This window comes from Onychomys torridus, chromosome 10 (genome assembly GCF_903995425.1).
Source record: "Onychomys torridus chromosome 10, mOncTor1.1, whole genome shotgun sequence".
NCBI lineage: Eukaryota > Metazoa > Chordata > Mammalia > Rodentia > Cricetidae > Onychomys > Onychomys torridus.
Genome location: NC_050452.1, coordinates 25,000,880 through 25,025,993, shown reverse-complemented (window position 1 = coordinate 25,025,993; position 25,114 = coordinate 25,000,880). Strand labels below are relative to the sequence as shown.

Sequence of the window (25,114 nt, the reverse complement as noted above, 5' to 3'; positions counted from 1 at the left end):
AGACCGGGGAGTGGTGCCGCCCGCTTTTAAAGCTTTCCTGTATTTTAACTCTCTGTGTGTATTTTGTGTGTGTGTGTGTGTGTGTGTATGTGTGTGTGTGTGTGTGTGTGTGTGAGACCAGCAGCGGCCAAAAGAAAGCATCACCACCACCCCCCAAACTGGAGTTACGTGTAATGGCTGTGAGCTGCTTAAAGGGTGGGTACTAGAACTGAACCCTGGTCTTCTGCAAGAGCAGAGCAGCAGGTGTCCAGCCCCGCTACCCTCTTTTAGAGTGAGTTTTCCCACCTCGGTTAACTTAGTCAAGAAACTCCCTCTACGGTATTCCAGGGGGCTCATCCCTAAGTGATTCTAATTGTGTGTGTTGGGGGGCGGGGTGGGGCGGGTGCTCACATGCAGAGGTCAGAAGACAGCTGTGTTATTTCGTTCCTTCCACTGTGGGTTTTGGGACTTCAGCTCTGACCATCAGGCTTGAGCAAGCGCTTCACTGCTGAGTCATCTTGCTGGCCCTCCTGGTGATTCTGGATCTTACCAAATCAGATCAGTATTAACCATCACAACCCTATCCTTTGTCAAGATGGCACCAGGCACATCTCTATGTCTCTTTGAGACCACAGTCTCCTACCTCTTATTATCATAGGTTCACGGCCATTCCATAGTGCAAAATATATCCAGTCCACCTCTAAAAGTCCCCATAGTTTTTAACATTCTTTTTTTTTTTTCTTTTGCTTTTCGAGACAGGGTTTCTCTGCAGCTTTGGAGCCTGTCCTGGAACTCAATTTGTAGACCAGGCTGGCCTCAAACTCACAGAGATCCACCTGCCTCTGCCTCCCGAGTGCTGGGATTACAGGCGTGAGTCACCACTGCCCGGCTTAGTTTTTAACATCCTTAACACAGTTCGAAATCCCATGTCCAAAGGCAGGGTTTTTCTATACTGCCTAGACTGGCCACAAACTACTGCTCCAGCCCTCTTCTTGCCCCAGCTTCCCAGTAGTTGGAACTGCAGGCATGCTACTACCATGTCTGGGCATGAAAGTGGTTTTTTTCCTTTAAAATTTTAACCCCTGAGGGGCTGGAGATGTGACTCAGTGGTTAGGGGTGCATACTCGCTCTTCCAAAGGATCCATCCCGGTTGGTTCCTATCCTGTTTCAGCTGGCTCACTACCATCTGTAACTCCAGCTGCAGGGGAGCCAATGTCTGTCCTCCTTGGACACCTGCACTCATGCACATATACCCCTAACAAACACATATAAATCCATATGATTTAAAAATAAAGTCTTAAAATATGCTAATAACTGACAACCAAATCCATTTTTTTTCCTTTTAAAGATTATAATTTTTATTTTGGGTTTGAGATAGTGTTTCTCTTATGAAGCCCTGGCTGTCCTGGAACTCATGAGGTAGACCAGGCTGGCCTCAACTCACAGAGATCCACCTGCCTCTGTCTTCCAAGTGCTGGGATTAAAAGTGTGCACCACCACTGCCCAACATGGACGCCTAATATTGTTTTTAATTTTACCTATTCTTATTGTGTGTGTGCATGATGTATGTGGGTGTATGGACCATAATGAGTGTGTGGAGGTCAGGATGACTTGAGTTGGTTCTCTCCTTTCCACCTTTACATGAGTTCTGGGATTGATCTCAGGCCTTCAGGCTTGCAGAGCAAGTGCTTTTACCCAGACTTACTGAGTAACCAAGGGTGGCTTTGAACTCCTGCTCTTCCTGCCTCCACCTCCCAAGTGCTAGGATTATAGGCAAGCACTCTCACATCTAGATTTATGTGGTGCTAGGCATACACTCTACCAACGAGGCTGTAGCTTAAACTCCTAAATCAACACCTTCAATGCTTGTCTTAGTCAGGGTTTCTACTGTTGTGATAAACACCGTGACCAAGAGCACCTTGGGGAGGAGAGGGTTGATTTCAGTGTACAACTCTCAGGTCACATCTGTCACTGAGGAAGCCAGGCAGGAAGCTGGAGTCCTTAACTGGAGCCGTGACAGTGGTGTGCTCAGCCTGCTTTTTTATACAACCAAGGACCACCAGCCCATAGTATACTGGCCCTCTTCCAGGCCAATCTGATGAAGGCATTTTCTCAACTGAAGTTCCTCTTCCTAGATAACTCTGGTTTGTGTCAAGTTGACAAAACAAAAACAGGAATATTCCCCCACACACACACCTCCGCCACCCCCCACTCTGCCTGTAACTGGGGATCCAACCTAAGGCCTCATTAGTATTAAGCAAGTGCTTTACTACTGAGCTACATCCCCAGCCACATAGATGGAACTTTGAATTTTTATTTTCCACATCTGTAAGCCTGTGCCTGTGCACATTGTTTCAGAAGGTTGTACCACAAGCCTAGGTATGAAAAAATCACAAAAGCATTCCTCTTTCAGACTTTGGAGGTTGTTTACATATTGTACTCTCATAAATAATGCTCCTTACAAGGTGTTGTTTGGGGCTGCAGTTACTTTGTTTTGGGTACTGGACTTGGAATTCAGAACCTCACACATGGGAGCAAATACTCTGTCGCTGGGCTGAATATAGCTCCAGACTGTTTATAGTTTGTTTTTTGTTTTTTGATGTGAAACAAGGCCTTGCTGTGTGACCAGGCTGGCCTTAAACTCACAACTCACTTTGTCACTCAAGTAAGCTTTGAATTTGGAATCCCCCTGCCTCAACCTCTTGGGAAACTGATGTTACTAACTTACACCCTCAACTTTTCTTTTTCTATTTTTCTTCCTCCCTCCCTCCCTCCTTCCTTCCTTCCTTCCTTTCTTTGTTTTTAGAGACAGGGTTTCTCTGTGTAACAGTCCTGGCTGTCCTAGAACTCGCTCTGTAGACCAGGCTGGCCTGAAACTCATAGAGATCCAGTCAACTTTTCTTTCTTTTTTTTTTTTTTTTTGGTCTTTCAAGACAGGGTTTCTCTGTAGCTTTGGAGCCTGTCCTGGAACTCACAGAGATCCACCTGCCTCTGCCTCCCAAGTGTTGGGATTACAGGCGTGCGCTAACACCACCCAGCGACTTTTCTTTCTTAATATCTTTGTTTGTTTGGTTTTTTGTTTTGTTTTGTTTTGTTTTTGTTTTTTGTTTTTTTTGAGACAAGGTCTCACTATATAGCCTTGGTTGGCCTGGAACTCACTATGTAGACCAGGCTGGTCTCACAGATCTACTTAATCCTGAGTGCTAGGATTAAGGGGTACAAAACTATGCCGAGCTTTTTAACTTTTTTTTTTTTTTGGTCTTATTTTAGGACTTCTTTTTTTTTTTATTTTTAACTAATCATAAATAGAGTGATCCAAGTTTTTCTGAGACTATAACATATGTGCTTTTTTCATTGCGCACTCTATAGATACAGCCCTTCTATTATGGTGACTTGACTCTTAATTTGTATGAGATTTCTAGGGCTTTTTATTGGCCCATCTGCTGTTTTTATTGCAGAAACACCTGTTTCTGTACTTGCCTTTGGCCCAAGTTATGAATTTAGTAAACATGGAGTATGCTTCTTAGGAGTTTGTATCAATATTTTGCTCAGGTAGGCTGGCCTACCTCTCTACTCTCGTAACTGTCTGCTGTGTACAGTCTGATTCAGAATCCATCCCTGCCTACCCCATTCCCGAAGTATGTGGTTCTCATTAAGTCGTGTAGTTGCCTCATCTGATATGTGGAAAGTTGGGGTCTAGCCTATCAGTAACATGTGGTGTAGAGACAACAGGGAAGTACCCCCAGTGCTCATGGGCAAAACCTCTCAAGAGGTGTAGGCTTGGATTCATGGACACATAACTGAGCTGAATGAATCACTTGGGGCAATTTGTGGGATAATAAGAGTCCCAGCTGCTCCCCTGAGAAACCTGCACCCGCATTAGGTTTCTTAAGTCTCTTAGCTGTCCTGAAATGCCCTTGTTTAAATCTATATTAAAGTCTTTCCTAGGCGTGGGTGTTGCACAGTTGATGATATGCTTGCCTACTGTGCATAGGGCCCTGGGTTTGCTCACTGGTCCTGCATAACATCAGGTGTGGTAGTGTACCCCTGGAATCCCAGCACTGGGGAACATGGAGGCAGGAGGATCAGATGTTGAAGGTTAGCCTAGACTACATGAGACTGTTTTAAAAAGAACTTCTTGGGCTGGAAGTACTTGCCACCATGTCTGAGGACCTCAGATTAGTCCCTGGAACCCACATTGTGGAAGGAGAGAATAGACTTCCATAAGTTGCTTTCTGATCTCCATGGGCATGCATATACTTGTGTACTCATGCATACAGACACACTAAATAAATGCTTTTAAGAATTCAAAAAAAAATCCTCAAACTTCCTTTTTTAAAAATATCTTCTTGCCCCTGTGCAAGGATGACACACAAATTTGTGAAGCGATCCATATTTAAAAAAAAAAAAAAAAGCAAAAAAAAAAAAACTTCTTTCTAGGCCTGACAGTATAAGTCTGTATTCCTAGCTTCTTGGGAGGCTGGGCTAGCTTGAGCTACAAAGTGAGTTCTAAGTTGTGATAGCTAATTATTTTTAATATTGTTTCTTTATGACTTTACATCTTCTTTTAAAAAATATTTATTCATATTGGGTGGCAATGGCGCACGCCTTTAATCCCAGCACTCAGGAGGCAGAGCCAGGCGGATTGCTGTGAGTTCGAGACCAGCCTGGGCTGGTCTACAGAGGGAGATCCAGGACAGGCACCAAAACTACACAGAGAAACCCTGTCTAGAGAAAACAAAACAAAAAAAATATTTATTTTTTTTATGTGCATTAGTGTCAATGTGAGGGTACCAGATTCTCTAGAACTGGAGTTACAGACATTTGTGAGCTGCCATGTGAGTTCTGAGAATTGAACCCAGGTCCTCTGGAAGAGAAGCTAGTGCTCTTAACCACTGAGCCATTTCTCCAGCCCTGTGCTGGCTAATTTTTTTGTCAACTTGACACAAGCCAGAGTGATCTGAGAGGAGAGAACCTCAACGGAGAAAATGCCTCCAGAAGATTGGCCTGTAGGGAAGCTTGGGGAGCATTTTCTTGATTAATGTTTATTTGGAAGGGCCCAGCCCACTGTGGTGGGTGCTAACCCTAGTTACGTGGTCCTCAGGTATATAAGAAAACAAACTGAGCCAGGTGGTGGTGGTGCACGCCTTTAATCTCAGCACTCAGGAGGCAGAGGCAGGTGGATCTCAAGTTCAAGGCTAGCCTGGGCTACATAGTAAGTTCCAGGACAACCAGAGCTGTTATACTGAGAAACCCTGTCTTGAAAAACAAAAACAAAAACAACAAAGAAAGAAAGAACAAACTGAGCAAACCACGAGGAACCAGCCAGTAAGCAGCATTCTGGCCTCCAGGCTCTTGCCTTGAGTTCCGGCCTGACTTCCCAGAATTGGAAGATGAAGTAACCCTTTCCTCCCTGTGGTCTTGTTGCTGTATTACAGTACTAGAAGCCCTAACTAAGACAAAGGTTAGCATGTATAACTTGGTGAAACCCTGTCTCAATGAGAAATAAGGAAAGAGAAGGAATGTCTGTCTTCCGAGAATGGTGGCCCACATCTGTAACCTCGTCACTTGGAAGACCGCTGCAGGAAGCTTGTCAAGAGTTCACAGGCTACCTTGACCTTGTTTCAAATAAAGGGCAAATGGTGTAGCTCAGGTGATAATTGCTGCGAAGCCTGACAACCGGAGTTTGAGCCCCAGAAACACATGGTAGGTCAGTTGTTTTCTGACCTTCACATGCATGCCATAATACACGTGCCCTCTCCCTGCCCCACATACACAACAAATACATGTGATAAAAATGTTTAAGTCAACGTATTCAAGGATTTATGCGGTCACTAAGTAGGGTAGTGCTTGTATGGAACCCACCAAAGGCCTTGGCACACAGTGAGTGCTGGCTGTCACTAGAATTGTCACCGCTGTTCCAGGTAGAGTGCGGGAGTGAGCAGGTATGTTGAGGTATCCCTGTGAGGCTTTCGTGACAGTGCCCTGTGCGCCCCTGTAGGCTGGCAGAGAAGTACCGAGACTGTCTCTCCAACAAGGAGAAGATCCTGAAGGAGATCGAGGTGAAGAAGGAGTATCTGAGCAGCCTGCAGCCTCGCCTCAACAGCATCATGCAGGTGAGCGTGCCTCTGCCTTCACCACAGGCCACAGGGCCCCCTCGTCCCCGTCAGGCCACACTGAGCATGCTTTTCTGGGAAGGACGGGTTACGTGCTGGAGTAAAGGAATACTGGGCTCCTGACTCTGGAGCATCCATACACGTGCCTGGCCTGTTGTTTATCCACAGCTTTCAGGTAACATGACTCAGATTTGTTAAGTTCGGTCCCCCCTTCCCTGCATGCTCCTCACCAGCCTGCTGTCCCTAGGCATTTAAACTTGCTTCCTTTCCTGAGAACAGCTGGTAGGTTCCCAGACACCTCAGGGACTGGTGGAGAAAGAGTCGATCACTCTGGAAGAGCTTACCTTTCTTTGAAAAGCCTCCACTTACCCATAGAGAATCTCAATCTCAATCTCTCTCTCCCCCCCACTCCTCCTCTCTCCCTCTCTCTCTCTCCCCTCTATCTATAAAATGTATATGTACACACACACACACACACACACACACACACACACACACACACACACGAGTTTGTGCATATGACCTGATTTTTTGTTTGCTTGTGATGCAAGATTTGGTCTAAATCCTTTAGTTTTATGAAGAAAGATAAATGACTAATATAGAGGAACTAGAGAAATTATAAATCCATTTTTTCTAGGACTTGGCAAGGTCTGCCCATCTTCTCTTCCTAGACATGGAATTAGAGTTGTTGACAAAAATGTATTTTTCTAGTAAAACTTGATAATAGGAGAAAAAGGACATGGAGCCGGGCTGCTAGTGGACCTAGGAAGTTGAGGCAGGAAGACTGAATTTGAGGCCAGCTTGGGATGAATAAAGAGCAGACTCAGGCTACTTAGACTAACTACATTGCAGGACTATTTCGCAAAGAACCAACAAGCTGGCTGTGGTGGTGCATGCCTTGAGGCCAGCCTGGTCTACATAGAAGTTCCAGACTAGCATGGTCTACATAGTGAGACTCTGTCTCAAACCAACAACACAAAGAGAGAAGGGGAGAGATGGAGATGAAGGGAGAGCAGGGAGAGAGAAGATGAGAATGGGGATGAGCAGTTCTGGTTGCATTTAACATTCTAGGCCCTCTGCATTGCTCTGTTATGTGCAGTGCAGCCTTACTGCCTGATGGGCCATGTAGGGCAGGTGCATACCACTCATAGGACAACTAGATAAAAAGATCTATTACTAAACAAACATAGTACAATTTTACTTGTGTGCTTTGGTTTGTGCTGTGTCTATATGGAGATTATATATATATATATATATATATATATATATATATATATATATATATACACATACAGTTACCTTGCCAACTGCGTGGTTTTGTTTCATAAAATAAACTTGAATATACCTTTTGTCTTTTTTCCCTTTCTTTGTTTCTCTTTCTTTCTTTCTTTTTGTCTTTTGAGAGAGGTCTCAAGGGGGTTGGGGATTTAGCTCAGTAGTGGAGTGCTTGCCTAACAAGTGAAGCCTCAGCTTGGGGGGGGGGTGTCTCTGTCTACCTCAAACTCAGATCTGCTTTTCTCTGCATCCTGAGTCCTTAATCCCAGCACTCGGGGGACAGAGGCAGGCATGGATCTTTGTGAGTTCAAGGACAGCCTGGTCTATACTGTGAGTTCCAGGACAGGCAGGGCTGTTTCAAGAGAAACCCTATCTCAAAAGCAAAACAAAACAAAGCAGGCAGACAGACAACAAACAAAGCAATCATAAGCACCCGTGTGTGTAGACCAAAACGTGCCTTTGTTGCTTGCAGGCTTCCCTCCCGGTGCAGGAATACTTGTTCATGCCCTTTGACCAAGCACACAAGCAGTATGAGACTGCCAGGCACCTGCCGCCTCCCCTCTATGTGCTCTTCGTGCAGACCACTGCATATGGGCAGGCCTGCGGTGAGTGTGGGGGCTGGGCCGGGAGGGGCTGGGGGAGAAGGAGCCATAAGGAGGAGGAACTGCCTGCCCAGGAGAGTTCCCAGCTTTGCCCAGGAGCCCTCAGGTGGTAGGTGCTCCCCTTTCCTCCTTGAGCCAGCTAGCCCGAGGCCTGACTGAGGTGATGGGCATTTCAGAGTGGATGGCTTTGAATCTTTCTGAACCTGGCTGTGTAGCTCTTCGGTACAGCGCCCAGGCAGCCTGTGTAGGCTCTCAAGTGCTCGCTCCATCAAGATATACTTGGCAGGTGGATCAGTGTCTCCTTTGTGTTCTGGGGGTGGGGCGCTTGAATTCAGGTCCTAGGCAGCACTCCCAGCTCTCCCATGCCCAGGCTCAGCCTGCATGACTTCCTGGTGAATTGCCAGATGAAAGGATGAACCAACCCCCAGTGTGCTCAGGACAGCCCACAAACTCTGCGAAGGATTTAGAAAGGGTTTCGATGTGCTCCAATGCAGCTTCCACTTAGCACTAAACTTCTCTTCCTTGTTCATACTTTACCCCATGGCATCAGAAAGACATAGACTGACTATCCCTGTGCATGCCCCTGTCCCAGCCATGGCACCAAGACATTATTACTGTGTCTTTTCTTGTGTCTTCTTGGTCCGTCTCGTCCTCTCCTTCCCCTTTGTTCTCTTCTGTTGCCATCATCAGCTCATATGAAATCCTCCTCCCAGCCCCCTAGACAGGGTGAGTAACTTTCTTTTGTGTTTAAAGCTCTACCGTTTCCACTTCTGTTTTCCTGTAGAATTCAAGATTAAACTATTAAAAAGAATATTGTAGGTAAGGAGTGTGACTCTGTGGTAGAGTGATTTCTAGCATGTGGAGGGTGAGTTTGATCCCCAAGACAGTCTCCAGTGCTCACTTGAGGGTAACTAGCTTGTTAGGGCTGGGCTGGGCTGGTTTGTGTATTATTTCCAGATATAAAGCAGAAGTTGGCTATTGGGGGAGGTTTTCCTTCCTTTGTAGTGTAGCTGGGCAAATGGTGTCAGGGTTCAGTGACATTCTTACCCTGAAGATAGAGGAGGAGGAGCTGGAGTATAGCTTAAGCCCTATATTCCATCCCTACTACCATCAGGGGGAAAAAAGGACAGAGGAGGTAGAATGTGGCTTATTTGCTCATAGCAGTAGGATCCTGGAGTTCCACATCAGACAAAGTGTGTGGAAAAGATTCTTAACTGAGTGCTTGAGAGCCAAGCCCAAGGGAATCAACCTGGAGAGGATTCTGGTGTATCTGTTACTGAGTGTGGTTCCTGACTTCACTGAGTATTAGGTTTCTCTAAATGTCTGTAATAATAGTATGCCCCTAGACAGTTGTTGTGAGACTTAAGAATGTATTTACTTGTTTATTTTGTGGTACTGGGGATCAAAGCCACAGCCTTATGCATATTAACTGTGTGATGATCTTCTGTGTTACATTCCTCACACCAAACCTCAAGTAACTAAAAGTTAACTGCCGCTCAACCAACAGTAGCTATTCTCCAAGTCTCCAATTTTTAGATATAGAAACTGAGCCTCAGATCAGTAAGTTATCTTCCAGGTCACAAATTCAGTAATGAGTGGCATAGGAATCAGGTCTGAGACCAGGCCGCAGCATCCATGTTCTTACCTACTCTCTGCTGCCCTGTGAAATGAGACAGCGCTGACCAGATGCTTGGTGACTGCAGAACACAGGAACTTTTTACGGAGAGGCACCCATCATTTCTGGGATGTGCGTGGGTACGGGCTTCTGCGAGAGAACTTTGTAGGGCAGCTGTTGGAAGACTCCTTTGGGGTGACAAACCCAGGGTTTGAGTTCCTGGGCATTGCACCTGTCTCAGGGATGCCTAGCTGGGAAGCAGCACTTGGGAGTATTTGTTCTCAGCAAATCCCAGAGAGAAGAGTTTGGTTCTGTCTCCTTCCTGTGTGGAGTGAGTTTGCCCTCCCTCCCCTCAGTCAGCAAGGAACAGGGGCAGGTGTTGAAGAAACACGGCTGCTGAGCTGGCTTGCACTCAGCAGCCTCCCAAGAGGCCTTTTCTTACCTCCAGATAAGACGTTGTCTGTGGCGATTGAAGGCAGTGTGGACGAGGCCAAAGCTCTCTTCAAGCCCCCTGAGGACTCTCAAGGTAACATGGTGATTGGGATACTTCACCCAAGGATACTAAATCACTCCCAAAGGACCAAGAGTCCTTGGAGAAATAGTTGGACTAATGCAGTATAGCATCAGTCAGTTTTAGGGCAGGCCCAAGAAAACTCAGTTCCCAGAATCACCAAATGCAGCCTTTGGATTTCAGCTCTGCCACTCACCAGCACTTTGACCCGGAGGAAGGTGCATAACATATTTTGAGGCTGTTGACTCATTGTAGAAGGTAGCTGGCAGCTAGTTACAGGTTAATAATGCCTGTAATACACAAATTCTGGAGGTTGCAATAGGAAAACTGCCACGGGTTTGACACCAAATTGATCTATAAAGCAACTTCCAGACCAGCCAGGGTGACATATTAAGACCCTATACCCCCTGCCACCACTAAAAAGAAAAATAAATTCCTCATATAATCATTGTATGGATTACATGAAAGAACAGTCCTAATTTCTGCACACAGCAGCCCTCTGTTACATGCTGCTCTTACAATCAACTATGCACCAACAAAAGGCTTTATGCACCATAGAAATGACATTTAAAAGACTCTCGAAATACAGGGCCAGGTCGTGGTGGTACACACCTTTAATCCTAGCACTCAGGAGATAGAGCCAGGCGAATCTCTGTGAGTTCAAGGCCAGCCTGGACTACAGAGTGAGATCCAGGACAGGCACCAAAAACTACACAGAGAAACCCTGTCTTGAAAAAACAAACAAACCAGGACTGGAGGCTGGGGAGATGGCTCAGCAGGTAAAGTACTTGCTTCCAACATGAAGACCCAGTTCTGATCCCCAGCACCCACATCAAAACAGCTGGGGTATGCAGTGCATGCTTTTAACTCCAATACTGGGGGAAGAAAAGCAGATCCTGGAGCTGGCTGGCCAGACTAGCTGGAATGTCTAGTGCAGTAAAAGACTGCCTCAAAAATAAAGTACTAAACAAACAGGTGGGCATGGCAGCACACGCCTTTAATCCCTGCACTCAGAGTCAGAGGCAGGCGGATCTCTGAGTTTGAGGCCAGCCTGGTCTACGAGAGAGTTACTGGACAGTCAAGGCTATATAGACCTTATTTCAAAAGAAAACAAAAATAAGGTGGAGAGATGATTGATGAGTGCATTGTGCATTCTGAGTACAACCTCTGGCCTCCTTGTGTGCCCATATGGGGGCAAGTTCTCACACACACACACACACACACACACACACAAAACAACAAAAACCCAAGCTGGTAGGTTTATAAGTGTTCTTCCTTTCCATTATGTTTTTTTTTTTTCTTTTTTTCTCCTGAGACAGGACTTCCTGTCTCTGACTTCTATGTGCCTGTTGCAGTGGTATGTGTACACACACACACACACACACACACACACACACACACACACACACACAATACATGGTAGCTTTGCGCCTTTCCTGGAACTCACTTGGTAGCCCAGGCTGGCCTCGAACTCAGAGATCCGCCTGGCTCTGCCTCCCGAGTGCTGGGATTAAAGGTGTGCACCACCGCCGCCCGGCCCATTATGTTTTCTATAGCAAGTAAGGAGCAGCCAGTTAACTCAGTTCTCATTTGAAGAAACTCACACAGAGGCCGGTCTGGATGGCCCCTGAGACCCTGTGGCTGAGGTTTGTGGTCAGGGAGCCTGTGCGGTATTCCCACTGTTCACCTCCTTCTCTGTGTGGCTTCAGATGACGAGAGCGACTCGGACGCTGAAGAGGAGCAGACCACGGTGAGCCCCGTTTCCATCTGATGCTTTCCCGGAGCACAGTCCTGGAAGCCGAAGAAGACTGATGAGTGTCTACTGGCACAGGAGCCCGGCAGCTGGGCAGCTGAGGCTCTGGGAGGCAAATAACTCATGCTTGGGTGTTTCTTTGTCCAGAAACGGCGTCGACCCACACTCGGGGTTCAGTTGGATGACAAGCGCAAGGAGATGCTGAAAAGGCACCCACTGTCCGTCTTGATTGATCTGAAGTGCAAAGGTCTGACTATGCCCTTAATTCCCATAGTTCCTAGGAGCTTGGCCAGTTGTTGGTGCAAAGCGTCTAGTAAGCTAGGGACTCTTGGCTTGTAATATTTCAATCTCCCAGTTCTACTTTTCCTCCTTTTTTACCATGTAGTGTGTGTGTGTGTGTGTGTGTGTGTGTGTGTGTGTGTGTGTGTGTACATATCACTGCAACAGGCACATAGAAGTCAGAGAGCATGTGGGAATTGATTCTTTCCACCATGTGGGTCTCAGAATTGAGCTGAGACCATCAGGTGGCAAATGCCTCAACCCTCTGAATTGCCTCACTGACCATTTTTCATCTTACATGGAGGCGTGGGTTTTTTTGTTTGGATGGGTTTTGTCGTTGTTTTTTGAGACAGGGTTTCTCTGTGCAGTTTGGTGCCTGTCCTGGATCTCACTCTATAGACCAGGCTGGCCTCGAACTCACAGAGATCCGCATGCCTCTGCCTCCCTAGTGCTGGGATTAAAGGCATGTGCCACCAACCCCCGGCGTGTTTTTTATTTTATCCTTTTGAGATGGGGGTTGGGGAGGGCCCTTACTATGTAGTCCTGGCTATCCTAGAACTTGCTCTATAGACCAGGTGGCCTTGAACTTAGAGATCCTCTTGCCTCTGTCTTCCGAAAGCTGGGATTAAGTATTTGTACCACCACACCTGGCCTCTGCTGTGCTGATTCATAACTGATCTCTTCTCTCCCCACTCCCCCAGACAACAGTGTGCTTCATCTGACTTTCTACTATCTCATGAACCTCAACATCATGACAGTGAAAGCCAAAGTGACGACCGCCATGGAGCTGATCACCCCCATCAGTGCGGGGTAGGAAGCCACCGGGGATGGGGGTGTGGTGAGAGCCGCTGTTCCCCAGTCTTCCCTCTGACTGTGAGAGGGTCCTGTGCCATGCTGACTTCTGTTATTATGTCCCCACAGCATGGGAGTCCTGGCACACCACTGAGATTTAGAAGCGCTCTCTGATTTACATTTGTCAAGCCCTCTTACTACGCAGCAGATAAAACAAGTGCTAATAGTGTATTTGCTGTGTAGGGCAGAGCCACAGGCTTTTGTAGCCAGTAAATGCCTGAAAATGCAGGAATGAGATGTGGGAGACACGACATTGACAAATTTGGGCCCTTTTTTTCCCATTTCTGTCCCAAGGTGCCGGGATTTTTGTTTCCTGGCTCAGTTTGGTCCCCAGGTTTGTCCTTAAGTGGAGGAGTATACCCAGGCAGTGGCAGCATCCCCAGGAAGCCCCTGACCATGGCAGTCTTGTTCTTCAGTCAAGAGTAGGAAGAGCAGAGGACAGAAAGAACCTGGGAGTAAACTAGCCTACACTTAGAGGATCACTGCCCTGCCTGGCATGGCCCTGCTGTCACCTGGAGAAAGAACACTGAGGCTCAGAAAGGCACAGGCCTGGTGGAGCAGAGCTCTGCCTGTCCCTCCCCATTCTTCCGGGTGGCAGGAGTCTCCTGGCTCTAGACCCTGCACGTAGCTCTACACTCTCTCCAGGCTTTTGCAGCCTTTGCTGGGTAGTGCTGGGCTACCCGGGGACATGCTGGCTGCAGTTGACCATGCTCCCAGCAGAGGGGGTCCAGAGCTTGGTTCTAAGTTCCACATCTCAGCTGGGTCTTTCATTTACTGAACAGTTCTAGGCCATTCCTTTTGAGAGGGGTGTCATTGTGTTGTCCTGGCAGGCCTGGAACTTGCTGTGTAGACCAGGCTGGCGTCTGACTCATAGAGATCTTGCTGATTCTTGAATTCAAAGTAGTGGGATCCTGGGCTATGTAGTGAGTTCCAGGCTAGGATACATAGTAAAATCCTATCTTCAAAAGAATGAGATTAGGGAGGTAGAAATGCTAAGCACTCTGATCATTACTCATTGAATTAATCTGTCAGATTACTACACCCTGCCCTACAAATGTATATTGTTTTTCCATATGTACAATATAGAGATATTGCTCACAAGTATGGTGCCTCTCTAGTATACTCAAGGACTTGGGCTCAGTGTCCAACCCAAAATATAAACTTAATTGTGCATGTAAATTTATTGCTGTAATTATCTCTGGCACTATTTCCATTTCTAATTTCATGTGGCTTTCCTCCTCCAACATGGTGCCCTGCCCACCGGATAACATGTGTCCATGTGTGTCTATTTGTGTATGTGCAAGTACACATATGTGTGGAGACCAGAGGGTTGACATCAGCTATCTTCCTCAGTCACTTTCCACCTTACTTTATTTTTTTTCGAGACAGGGTCTCTGTGTAGCTTTGCGCCTTTCCTGGAACTCGCTCTGTAGACCAGGCTGGCCTCGAACTCACAGAGATCCACCTGCCTCTGCCTCCCGAGTGCTGGGATTAAAGGCGTGCACCACCACCGCCCGGCTCCACTTTACTTTTTAAAACAAGGTCTCACTGAACTTGGAGTTTATGGATTGAACTCAGGCTATCATGCTTATGTAGGGAGCTCTTTACCAACTGAGTCACCTTCTTAGCCCCACTGTAATATTCTGGAAGAGATAATTTTAAAAACAGCAAACCAAAACAAAATACTAAAGACTCCTGTTCTCAGGGGCCAGGAAGATGGCTTATTGGTAAAAGCACTTGGACACAACCCTGAAGACCTGAGTTCAATTCCTAGAACTCCTGTAAAAAGGCAGGCATGACTGTTATCCCAGTGAGATGGGAGTTAATAATTATCAAAGCTCAGCCTATAGCTTAGGCTTGTCTCCCTAGCTCATAACTTAACCCATTTCTATTCATCTACGTGCTACCATGTGGCTCGTGGCTGTTAGCTCTCCTCCTGCCTGTTTGTCTGTCCTCTCTGTGTCCGGCTGGTGACTTCGCCTTTCTTCTTCACAGAGCTCTCTGTCCAGAAGACCCTGCTATACCTCCTACCTAGCTATTGGCCATTTAGCTTTTTATTAAACCAATCACAGTGACATTTTTACACAGTGTAATCAAATGTCTTATAACTTAAATTAACCCATATTTTTTAATCCACGTTCTTTTTCGTGGCTCGGTTACCTTTGCTCTGTACTGCCCATCCTGCCTCCTGTGTGCCTTGCTGGTGACTCTGCCTTCCTTTTTCCCCTAGACCTCTCTGTCCCCAGAAGTCCCGCATAACCTCTTCCTGCCTAGCTATTGGCCATTCAGCTTTTCATTAAGCCAATCACAGTGACATATCTTTTGTTTTGTTTTGTTTTTGAGACAGGGTGTCTCTGTTTCGGCACCTGTCCTGGAACTCGCTCTGTAGCCCAGGCTGGCCCGGAGCTCACAGAGATCCACCTGCCTCTACCTCCCAAGTACTGGGATTAAAGGCCTACGCCACTACCACCCGGCCACAGTGACATGTCTTTACACAGTGTAATCAAATCTCAAAACACTGACTACTGAAAATGGTCTCTGTGTGCCACAGTACACATGAACACAAAATAAAGCGCTGTTCTTTCTGATCAGATAGTGTGGACTGGCCTCTGTGCTTACTACCATCATGAGCTTCCGTGTCCTCCCTTTCAAAGCCTTGAATTTATTCCTTGAGAAATGCGGTGATAATCCTCTGCTTCACAGTGTTGTGAGAGTCCACTGGCTTGAGGCACATAAAGGATCTGATGCACAGGAAGCAGTCAGTGAAAGATGGTAGTAGAACCAGATGTGATGACACACACCTTTAATCCCAGCACAGGAAGCAGAAGCAGGCAGATCTCTCAGTTCCAGGAGCATGCATGAGTCTACAGAGTGGGTTCCAGGAGTGCCAGGGCTACACAGAGAAAGCTTGTTTCCAAAAACAAAACAAAGAAAGGTGGTGGTTGCCTTCCTAACAGCCGAGTGGTACATTGCTACTCCCAGATGCCCAGGTCCACTTTAGGGCACCATGTTGGCTGACATTCTCACTGCAGTCTTTTCTTCTGTAGAGACTTGCTGTCTCCCGACTCGGTCCTGAGCTGTTTGTATCCTGGAGATCATGGAAAGAAAACTCCAAACCCAGCCAATCAGTATCAGTTTGATAAAGTTGGGTGAGTAAGCAGGGCTTCAACCTTCCCTGATTCTGTGTCTGTATCTGGTAGTTCAGGCCAAGCTGCAGACCTTTTAGGGCCAGAGCACCTTGGGGCTGGAGGGGACATCTTCCTGTTCTTGCATAGAAGGCAGAGGGATGCCCTGGAGAAATGAAAACTTGGGGAATATAGGGACACAAGAGTTAGGGATGTGGTTCAGTAGTGGTATGCTGGGTTAGATCCCCAGTATTGTAAAAACAGACAGACAGACAAACAACCAGTGTCAGTAATAAAATGAGTGGGTAGCGTCTTAATTCTCTTGAATGGTCAAGGTTTTAAAAGCTATTTTCTGAGTGAGTAGAGTGGTGAATAGGTCAGTGACTGCACTTCTGAGATGCGCTTTATGAGGCACAGGTTCTAAGGCACAAAGAAGTGGATGTTGGAGGTGAAGTTCCAGGTAGAGATTGTATGCAGTTAAGGAGCTTCAGCTTGTGGGACTGGGATTGGCCTGTTTGGGGGGCACTGGGGAATGCTCCCGTGCGTGCAGGAGGACTGTGTCCTGGGGCCAGGCAGCACTAGGACTGAGCCCAGGGCCTGGGTAAGGGCTCGGCTCCTGAGCTGTGTTCCCAACTCATGAAATCATTTGATTCTGTCTTCTTTTCTGCAGCATCCTGACTCTGAGAGACTACGTACTTGAATTAGGTCACCCCTACTTGTGGGTACAGAAGCTGGGTGGCCTCCACTTCCCCAAAGAGCAGCCCCAGGTGTGTACTCAGACCCTGCCGCCTCCTTGGCTGAGGTGCTGGACAGATTCCAGAAAGGCCTCCGATAGCCTTGTAGGGTTGTGATCTAGCGGAATATCTTCCTCTGAGGCTGTAATCTGACCTCCAGCCACTCTGGGCACTAAAATACCCTACCTGGTCTTCAAGCATTGAAACAACATGGCTTTCCCTATGAGCGTGGTTGTCTTATAAACCAAAGGTAACTTTGTCTTGCCCCAGATATAGCCCAGCTACAGCTTTTGCTGCCCTTGGACTTATGTACAAGGCAGCTACAAATGAGAATGGGCAAAATCCCAGGGGCCAGACACCATAGAAGCCTGCCTTTTCTCAGGAGCTGGTCACAGCCTCAAGGGAACCCAGTATCTTGTGTTTTTGCCAGGGCTTAATATATGGACCTGTTATGGTGGGTAAGCACTGCCATTCCCAAACAGCACCCACCTTGGGACATGGCTGTGCAGTCTGACTGGTCCCAGGAGAGGTCTGTGCAGGAAGGAAATGGGAACTCTCACGTGTATCCTTCATTGTCCTTCCCTATTAGCACACAGTGGTGGCTGACCACTCACAGAGCGCCAGCCACATGGAGACCACCATGAAACTGCTGAAGACCAGGGTACAGTCCCGCCTGGCTCTCCACAAACAGTTCGCATCTTTGGGTAAGCTGGGACACTTGTAAATCCTGATTACAGGTCAGAGATCCATAGGCCTGGCCTTACTGAGCAGTGGATGGTAGGGCCAGTGGGGAGAGCTGCAAGCCCATTCAGGCAGAGGTCTGAGCTCCCTGCAGAGTCATTAGTTCTGTGCCAGCCCTCCCAGAGGACACCTAACCATTGGCACAAGTTCACAGGTTCATCAAGGCAGCTTATCCTAGGTCTATGTGACAAAGACTCATATGCACTTGGCAGGTGTTTGGTGAGTCTAATTCATGCTGGCACCCCATATAGCCCGAGGGGAGGAACACTGATTGTAGCTATACAGGGGTCGCCCCATTATCCTTTCCCTAAGAACTATTGAGCTAGTGATTTCCAAGAGTACAGCTGAGCTGCTCGGATTTTCTCCAAGCTCCCAGGTGGTTATGATGAGCCACTGACCTAGGGAGTAGCCATGTGGCTTCTTTCAGTTCATTCCCTGAAAACTCGGTGGGTATTTACAAGACACTTGCAGGATGGGGGTAAGGTTTTGGAGGGAGTCAGATTTGAGGGTATTAGAGACACTGTCAAGCTAGGCATTGGGTTTCCAGGACCCAGCTGGAGACAAGACCCCTCTTCCCCACCTCCAGGCCGGTACTCTGGTTCCATGTAGACACCGATCTCCAGGGCAACACCACCCTCAGGCCTTGCTCCCCACTCAGCGTTGCCAACATTACCAAGGTTGGGTGGCCGTCACCCGGACAGTGTCCTGTGTCGGCGTATTTGTTTCTTGACACACAGGCAGGGAGCTGACACAGAACACCGCAGTCGGTTTTCTGTCAAGGTCAGCTGAGAAAACACAGCCCTCTCACTGTTTGATCTAATTAACAGCTCCTGCCGCAGAGGCACTGACGCTAGTTCTAGCTGCAGGGATTTGTTTTTGCTAGACATTGTCTGCATTAAGGATAAAGCACCCGTGAATGCAGGTGCTGGGTCTGCCCACAGGCACATAGCCCTGCATGAAGTGGATGTCAGGTTGAAATGCCTCTATTCCTGGTGTACTGGACAAGTGTCCTCAAGCCCTCGAGCAAGCCACAGCTGTGGTGCCTGACTTCTGCCTGTAATGCCTCCTGCCTTGCTCTCTTTTAGAACATGGCATTGTGCCGGTGACCAGCGATTGCCAGTCCCTCTTCCCTGCCAAGGTGGTTTCTCGACTGGTAAAGTGGGTGATAATTGCCCACGAAGATTACATGGTATGGAGAACAGCAGCCCTCAGACCGTGTCACCCCTCAGCTCCTGTCCCCACCCTCTGCCATCAGGGCAGAGGCTTTAGAGGAGCTCGCAGCTCACTCTGGCCCTTGTTCTAGGAGCTGCACTTCACTAAGGACATAGTAGAGGCAGGACTGGCCGGGGACACCAATCTCTACTACCTGGCGCTTATTGAAAGGGGAACAGGTAGGTGATTGCTCTGCTGACCACAGAGCTCTGGTCAAGGGGAGCCCTGAAATAGCACGTGCCTGGGGTCCTAGACTCCTCCCTAGAGATTTACAAACACTGGTGACCAGGGACCTGCCCTTTCAGTCAGGACTTGTTCTGCAACACAGGCACACACGCGTCATGCCATTGAATCCTCACTGAGGTGGTGGCTCAATCACAAGCTTGGCCTCACCTCAGCTTGGTTTTGTCTTCTGTTCTAGTTCCCTGTAGCGGCAGACCTTGTTTCTGCCCCCCACAGAAGGACAGGGCTGTCACTCGGATTGTAGATTGGTAACAGAACCTCCTTTCCTCTTCTGACATTGACCTTGCCGGGGCCTTCTACTAGAGCCGCACAGATGCCATGCTTGGGCTGTTACCTCAGCAGCCTGGCACTGCCCACTCATCCCAACCCCTAGCCTCACAGCTGGGGCCACTGAGCCGAGGAAGCTACCTGTGGTCCTGTATTAGTCAATATTTTGAGTGATGTAAAATTCCTGGGCTGGGGACATAGTTCAGGGGTAGAACACTTGCCTAGCATACCTGAGGCCTTAGATTTATTTATCCCAGTACCACAAAAGAGAAATAAGATAAGTAAAAGAAAATTAAATTCCAGAAGCTGGAAATTGTAAAGGAGAGCTTATTTACTCATACACTTGTTTGTTTGTTATAATTTTTACTACATTTATTTAATGTATGTGTGTGTGTGCACTCAGGTCTAAGCAAAACACACCCACAGAGTTATCAGAGGATAACTTGAAGGAGTCAATTTTTTATTTGTTTTTTTCTTTTTTTTTTTTAAGATTTATTTATTATGTATACAGTGTTCTGCTTGCATGTTTCCCCAGGCCAGAAGAGGGCACTAGATCTCATTACAGGTGGTTGTGACCACCATGTGGTTACTGGGAATTGAACTCAGGACCTCTGGAAGAGCAGTTAGTGCTCTTAACCTCTGAGCCATCTCTCCAGCCCGGGAGTCAGTTCTTTCCTTCAACCTTATGGGTTCCAGGGATCAAACTGGGGTCATGAGGCTTAGGAGCAGCCACCCCACCTACTGAGCTGTCTCGCTGGCCTGTTTGTATGCTTTGTCTTCTTGAGGAAGAATCTCACTACATAGCTCTAGCTGGTCTAGAACTCAAAATGTAGACCTGGCTGGTCTAGAACTCACAGAGACCCATCTACCTCTGAAATTCTGGGATTAAAAATTTACACCACCACACTGTTTTATTTTTGTTCTTGAGATCAGCTCAGGCTGGCCAGAAACTCATTATAGTCCAGGCTGGCTTTGAACTCCCGATCTTCTCTCTTAGCCTGCAGAGTACTGGGATTGCACAAATGGGCCACCATGCCTAGGGTAGCTCACATATTTGAAGACTGGAAATCCAGATGACCTACTTACTGACTCTGGTAAAGAGTTTCATGGCAGGTGAAAAATACAAAGGTGTAGAAGAAATCACATGGGGAGAAGAAGCCAGAGTGATGTAGGAGCCATGATTGTTCTGTAACAACTTCTTGGCACTAACCTCGGTCCTTTCAGAAGGCAGTTCCTCCTCATCTAAAACTACCTCCTACTAGAGCCCACTTCTTTCAGGGTTGACTTTGCCCATGGGCACCAACTTCTAGTATAAATACCTTCGGGTAATGCATATAAGCCAAATCAGAAGTACCAATGAAAAGACATCTAGGAGCCAGGAAAAGGGCTCAGTGGGTAAAAGCTGGAACCTACATAAAAAAGCTAAATGGAGTAGTGTGCATCTGTAATCCCAGAGATAGGAGAATCTTCTGGAAGCTCCAGTAAGTAGTACAGCTGTGGAAAGGAGAGCCCCTGCCTCAAAACAAAGTGGATCGAGAGAGGTGGCTCCTGAGAAACAGTCCTCTGCCCTCCTGCACACTGTGGCATGCTTCTGCACTCAAAACACGTACACCCGGTACCTAAGTTAATCTTAATGAGAGTCAAAGGCGTCACCGGGGAAATTAATACATGGAGATATTTTGTTTGGTGACTGTGAATGCAGACTTGATGCCAGGCGGTTTAGTCGTTCTCAGCCTGTGCTTTTGTAACTGGTTAGTCAGAGCAGTTTCTTCGGAACCTCCCTTTCCTCATACAGAAATTGAATTTGAGAAGCTGGGGATATTTGCCTCTCTCTACTCCTAGTTGGGAATCAGAAGCAGGAGGATCAGGAGTTCAGAGTCATTCTTTGTTACATATTGAATTTGAGGCTAGCCTGGGCTATGTGAGACTCTCAACAACAAATTCTTTGAAAAAAAGAAAAGAAAAGAAAGAAAGTGGCTGGAGAGATGGATCAGTGGTTAAGAGCACCGGCCGTTCATCCTGAGGACCTGAGTTCAGTCTCCAACACCTACATGGCAGCTCACAACCATCTATAACTCCAGTCCCAGGATGCATTGCCTTCTTCAGGCACTGGATACATGTTGGTGCAAAGATACATGGAGGCAAACAACCACATACACACACACAGTTTTAAAAATTATAATGACGTTTCTCGAGGTAGCAGATTTAATCCATTGACACTTAGCACTAAGTAGAGCAGATCTTTGGAGAACCAGAATTACTATGCCTTACACTCGGCAACCTGGTGGTTCTGTTTAGATTCTAAAACAGCTAGTACCAGTGTACTTGGCAGCACGTAAGGTAACAGGAGACCTTGTGTTGGCTTTGGGTACAGTGTGGAGCCCACCATGGGAAGCTGGGTGCTCACTGACTTTCTCCCTTTCCCCTGTTGCCAGCGAAACTCCAGGCTGCTGTCGTATTGAACCCTGGCTACTCCTCCATCCCACCCATTTTCCGACTCTGTCTAAACTGGAAAGGGGAGAAAACCAACAGCAATGATGACAATATTCGGGTAAGACCCACATGTGTGTCAGGAGGAACAGAGAGAGCCCCTCGGGAGGTGGGCGGAGGCCAGGCCTGCAGCAGCTGAGGCCGTGGGCACTGTTTAAGTCCCAGGACAAGGAATTACAGGAGTTATAGAATGTGCTCACCCCTTAATTTTCCTGAGGCCCACAGCTTTTCCTGCTCATCAAATAGCATTGTTAGCTGGGTGCAGCACCCTTGCACCACTCCGGGGACTTGGACCTGACTGAGGGTGGTGAGGGAATGAAGAACAGACAGACAGACAGACAGAATGCTGGAATCCAGTGGTCTGGACTCTCAGCAAGCCCAGAATGTTTGTTCCATAGAGTTGAACATGGAGGCAGAGTCACAGTGCACAGATGCACCAGGGAGGCAGGTTTAGCTAATCCCAGTAGGAGCAGGCTCTCTAGGGAGCATTCTCCAGGCCCTAAATACCCGGGGGGTGGGCGGGTGGAGATAGAAAGCTCTGGTTGACGTTTTCTGAATACATGTCAGCATTCCCACTTGGGTCAGAAGAGAAGGCTTTGACAATTCCTCTTAGCCTCATGTGGGGGTGGGGGAAGGCTTTGCCAGACTTGCATGGGTGTGAGGTTAGGGTCCTTGCCTTGGCCAGCTCATGTCGACAGCACACATTCACTCAGGACACACTCATTCTGGATTTCATGCACTCAGGGGTTCCTCTGTTCCCTATAGTAAGGCATGGTGGTGCACACCTTTAACCCCAGCACTAGGGAGGCAGAAGCAGACAAATCTCTATGTGAATTCAAGGCCAGCCTGGTCTACATAGTAAGTTCCAGGCCAGCCAAGGCTAGCTACATAGTGAGACCCTGCCTCCAAAAAAACCAAAAAGGTTTCTTAAAAATTTGTCGCCCTGATGGCAGCGGTAAGAGCCTGTCAGGAGAAGGTGGTCTAAGTAATCTATGTACTTGGATGACAGTGTCCTAGGAACCCAGCACTGTGTGCAATGAATATATTCCAATAAAAAAAAATCTGGTCACCTTGGGCTTCTGTGAGTTGGTGAATAAACTCAGAAGCCCTGCAGAACACTCAGATTGGATGACGGGGAGGGTGCTGAGGCTGCGCTCAAGGCCGTGCCCCCTGCTGGGATTTGGTAGCCTGATGGCCATAGAGCATGTTTTTAAGCCTAATGCCTTCTGACTTGGGACTTAAGATTCTTCCTCTACAGACCTGTGTTCCTTGCTGTAGGCATTTAGGGGAAATCATGATGACCAGGGGTCTCTGGACAAAGCTGTGTGTACAGCTCCTGTGTGTGTGCTCGCGCCTGCCCTTGCACGCACGTGTGTTCAGGTGGCAGCAGCAGCTCTTGTGGTTCCCTCGGGCTCAGCAGTGAGGTTAATGCCTGGCCAGTGTGCCCAGCCGCACTGAGGAAGGAGATGCTGAGGTGCCGGCTTCCTGCCCCACAGGCTATGGAGAGTGAAGTCAATGTGTGCTATAAGGAGCTGTGTGGCCCTCGGCCCAGCCACCAGCTCTTGACCAACCAGCTGCAGAGGCTGTGTGTGCTGCTGGATGTCTACCTGGAGACCGAGAGCCGTGACGACAGTGTAGAGGGCCCCAAGGAGTTTCCCCAGGAGAAGATGTGCCTGCGGCTGTTTAGGTGAGTAGAGGCTGGGCTCTTGACTCCTCGTGAGGACACGGACAGGGATCAGAGGTCCCCCCGCCCCCCCAAGACTAGGTCTCATTGCACAGGACCTCACACAGAGGGCATCTGTCTGTCTCCGTTCATAGCAGAAATCCACCGCCATATTTCCAGGAAGAAGTTGTTTTCTCCTTCCTGAGATTTCTCTGCAGCTGGCTCCCCTGTTCTTGGTCACGCCCTGGAGAAGGCCACCCAACCAAGGAAACTGCTACACTAAAAAGCTTTGGCTGAACTCTGAGTGTTTTCTGTGGGAAACAGCAGGGCCTGTTTACTTTTGATATCCCAGAGAGCCCATAAGGTGGTGCATCTCACAGTCTCCAGTGAGTTTGCTGGCATCTTTGAGTGTCTTCTCTCGGTGAGACTCAAGACAGTGGGCAACCAGGCAGCAGAGAAAACCAAACAGAACAGCTCTTCCAGAAGGCAGGTAGATGAGCACACTAACAGAGCAGGCTGTTCTAGCACTGAGCCCTGGACCTGGGGCTGAAGACAGGGAGCAAGACCTTCTGTAGAGCTCAGGGTGACCCAGATGATTTCTGCTCCAAGTCAGGGGCGCAGAGTGTGTTAGCAGGTCCTAGCAGCCTGCTGTGTAGAGTGCCTGGGCTTGCAATACCTCAGGCTGGTTTTCCATTTTCTCAGGCATTGGGGTTTTCTTTCCTGTTTATCTCCTAATACATGTTTTTATTCTTTCAAAACTCTAGAGATCATTTCTAGGTCTCCCTTCTCTTTAGACAAGGGAGTGAGGAAGGTGAGGGTGTTTGGATTATAATTTTTTGGGGGGCGGGGGTTTTGAGACAGGGTTTCTCTGTGTAGCTTTGCACCTTTCCTGGAACTCACTTGGTAACCCAGGCTGGCCTTGAACTCACAGAGATCCACCTTCCTCTGCCTCCCGAGTGCTGAGACTAAAGGCGTGTGCCACCACCGCCCGGCTTTTTTTTTTTTTTTTTTTGAGCTGAGGATCCAACCCAGGGCCTTGAGCTTGCTAGGCGAGTGCTCTACCACTGAGCTAAATCCCCAACCCCTATAATTTTTTTTATAATCTATCAGGCTTGGTGTCATGGTTTACTCCTAAAATATTAGCACTTGGAAGCTAGAAGCAGGAGGATTGCCATGAGTTCAGCCTTGGCTACAGAACAGATAAAACAAAAGAGTTATCACCTTGCTCTCAGTCTTATTCTTGAATAGCCAGTTCTGACATCTGAGAAGGTGTCCGGCCTCTTCCTTCGCGTCGGGCACCTCCGCTGTCCTGGTTTATGGTGTTTGATAATAACCAGCTCCAGCCCTGAGTGGCTACAAGGAAGCAGATCTGACCACCAAATGCCAGTCTGAGGCTTGTTCCCTCAGTGGGTCTGTGTGCAGTCTCAGCTCTCCCGCCTCCACCTGCTCTAGCACATTTGCAGATGGGAGCCCCCACACGGTCTGTGCCTGTTTTCTCTGAAATGGTGCCCGGAATACTCATTTCCTGAGGGGTTGAGCTCCATCAGTGCTCTGGAAGGTGACAACATCATAGTTGATGGATGGGGCTGCAAAGTCCAGCCAACGACATGCGCAGGGTGCTGGTGTGAGCAGTGGTAGACCTGAGGTGGGGTTTGGA

General features: G+C 47.9%; 1 protein-coding gene across 3 annotated transcripts in view; it reads left to right on the top strand.

The window, feature by feature from the left end:
* Positions 1–25,114, top strand: part of Thoc5 (THO complex 5) — a 37,712-nt gene that overhangs the window by 11,211 nt on the left and 1,387 nt on the right. For 2 of the 3 annotated variants that reach the window (XM_036201425.1, XM_036201426.1), the window contains exons 7-20: positions 5,981–6,095; positions 7,843–7,975; positions 8,663–8,698; positions 10,036–10,113; positions 11,808–11,848; positions 11,999–12,098; positions 12,832–12,940; positions 16,030–16,131; positions 16,778–16,874; positions 17,431–17,545; positions 18,668–18,771; positions 18,886–18,973; positions 21,740–21,855; positions 23,291–23,481. In XM_036201425.1, the coding sequence (XP_036057318.1) occupies positions 5,981–6,095; positions 7,843–7,975; positions 8,663–8,698; positions 10,036–10,113; positions 11,808–11,848; positions 11,999–12,098; positions 12,832–12,940; positions 16,030–16,131; positions 16,778–16,874; positions 17,431–17,545; positions 18,668–18,771; positions 18,886–18,973; positions 21,740–21,855; positions 23,291–23,481 (1,425 nt within the window). The remainder of the gene's footprint in view (positions 1–5,980; positions 6,096–7,842; positions 7,976–8,662; positions 8,699–10,035; positions 10,114–11,807; positions 11,849–11,998; positions 12,099–12,831; positions 12,941–16,029; positions 16,132–16,777; positions 16,875–17,430; positions 17,546–18,667; positions 18,772–18,885; positions 18,974–21,739; positions 21,856–23,290; positions 23,482–25,114) is intronic. The other variant, XM_036201427.1, reaches the window with a different exon arrangement.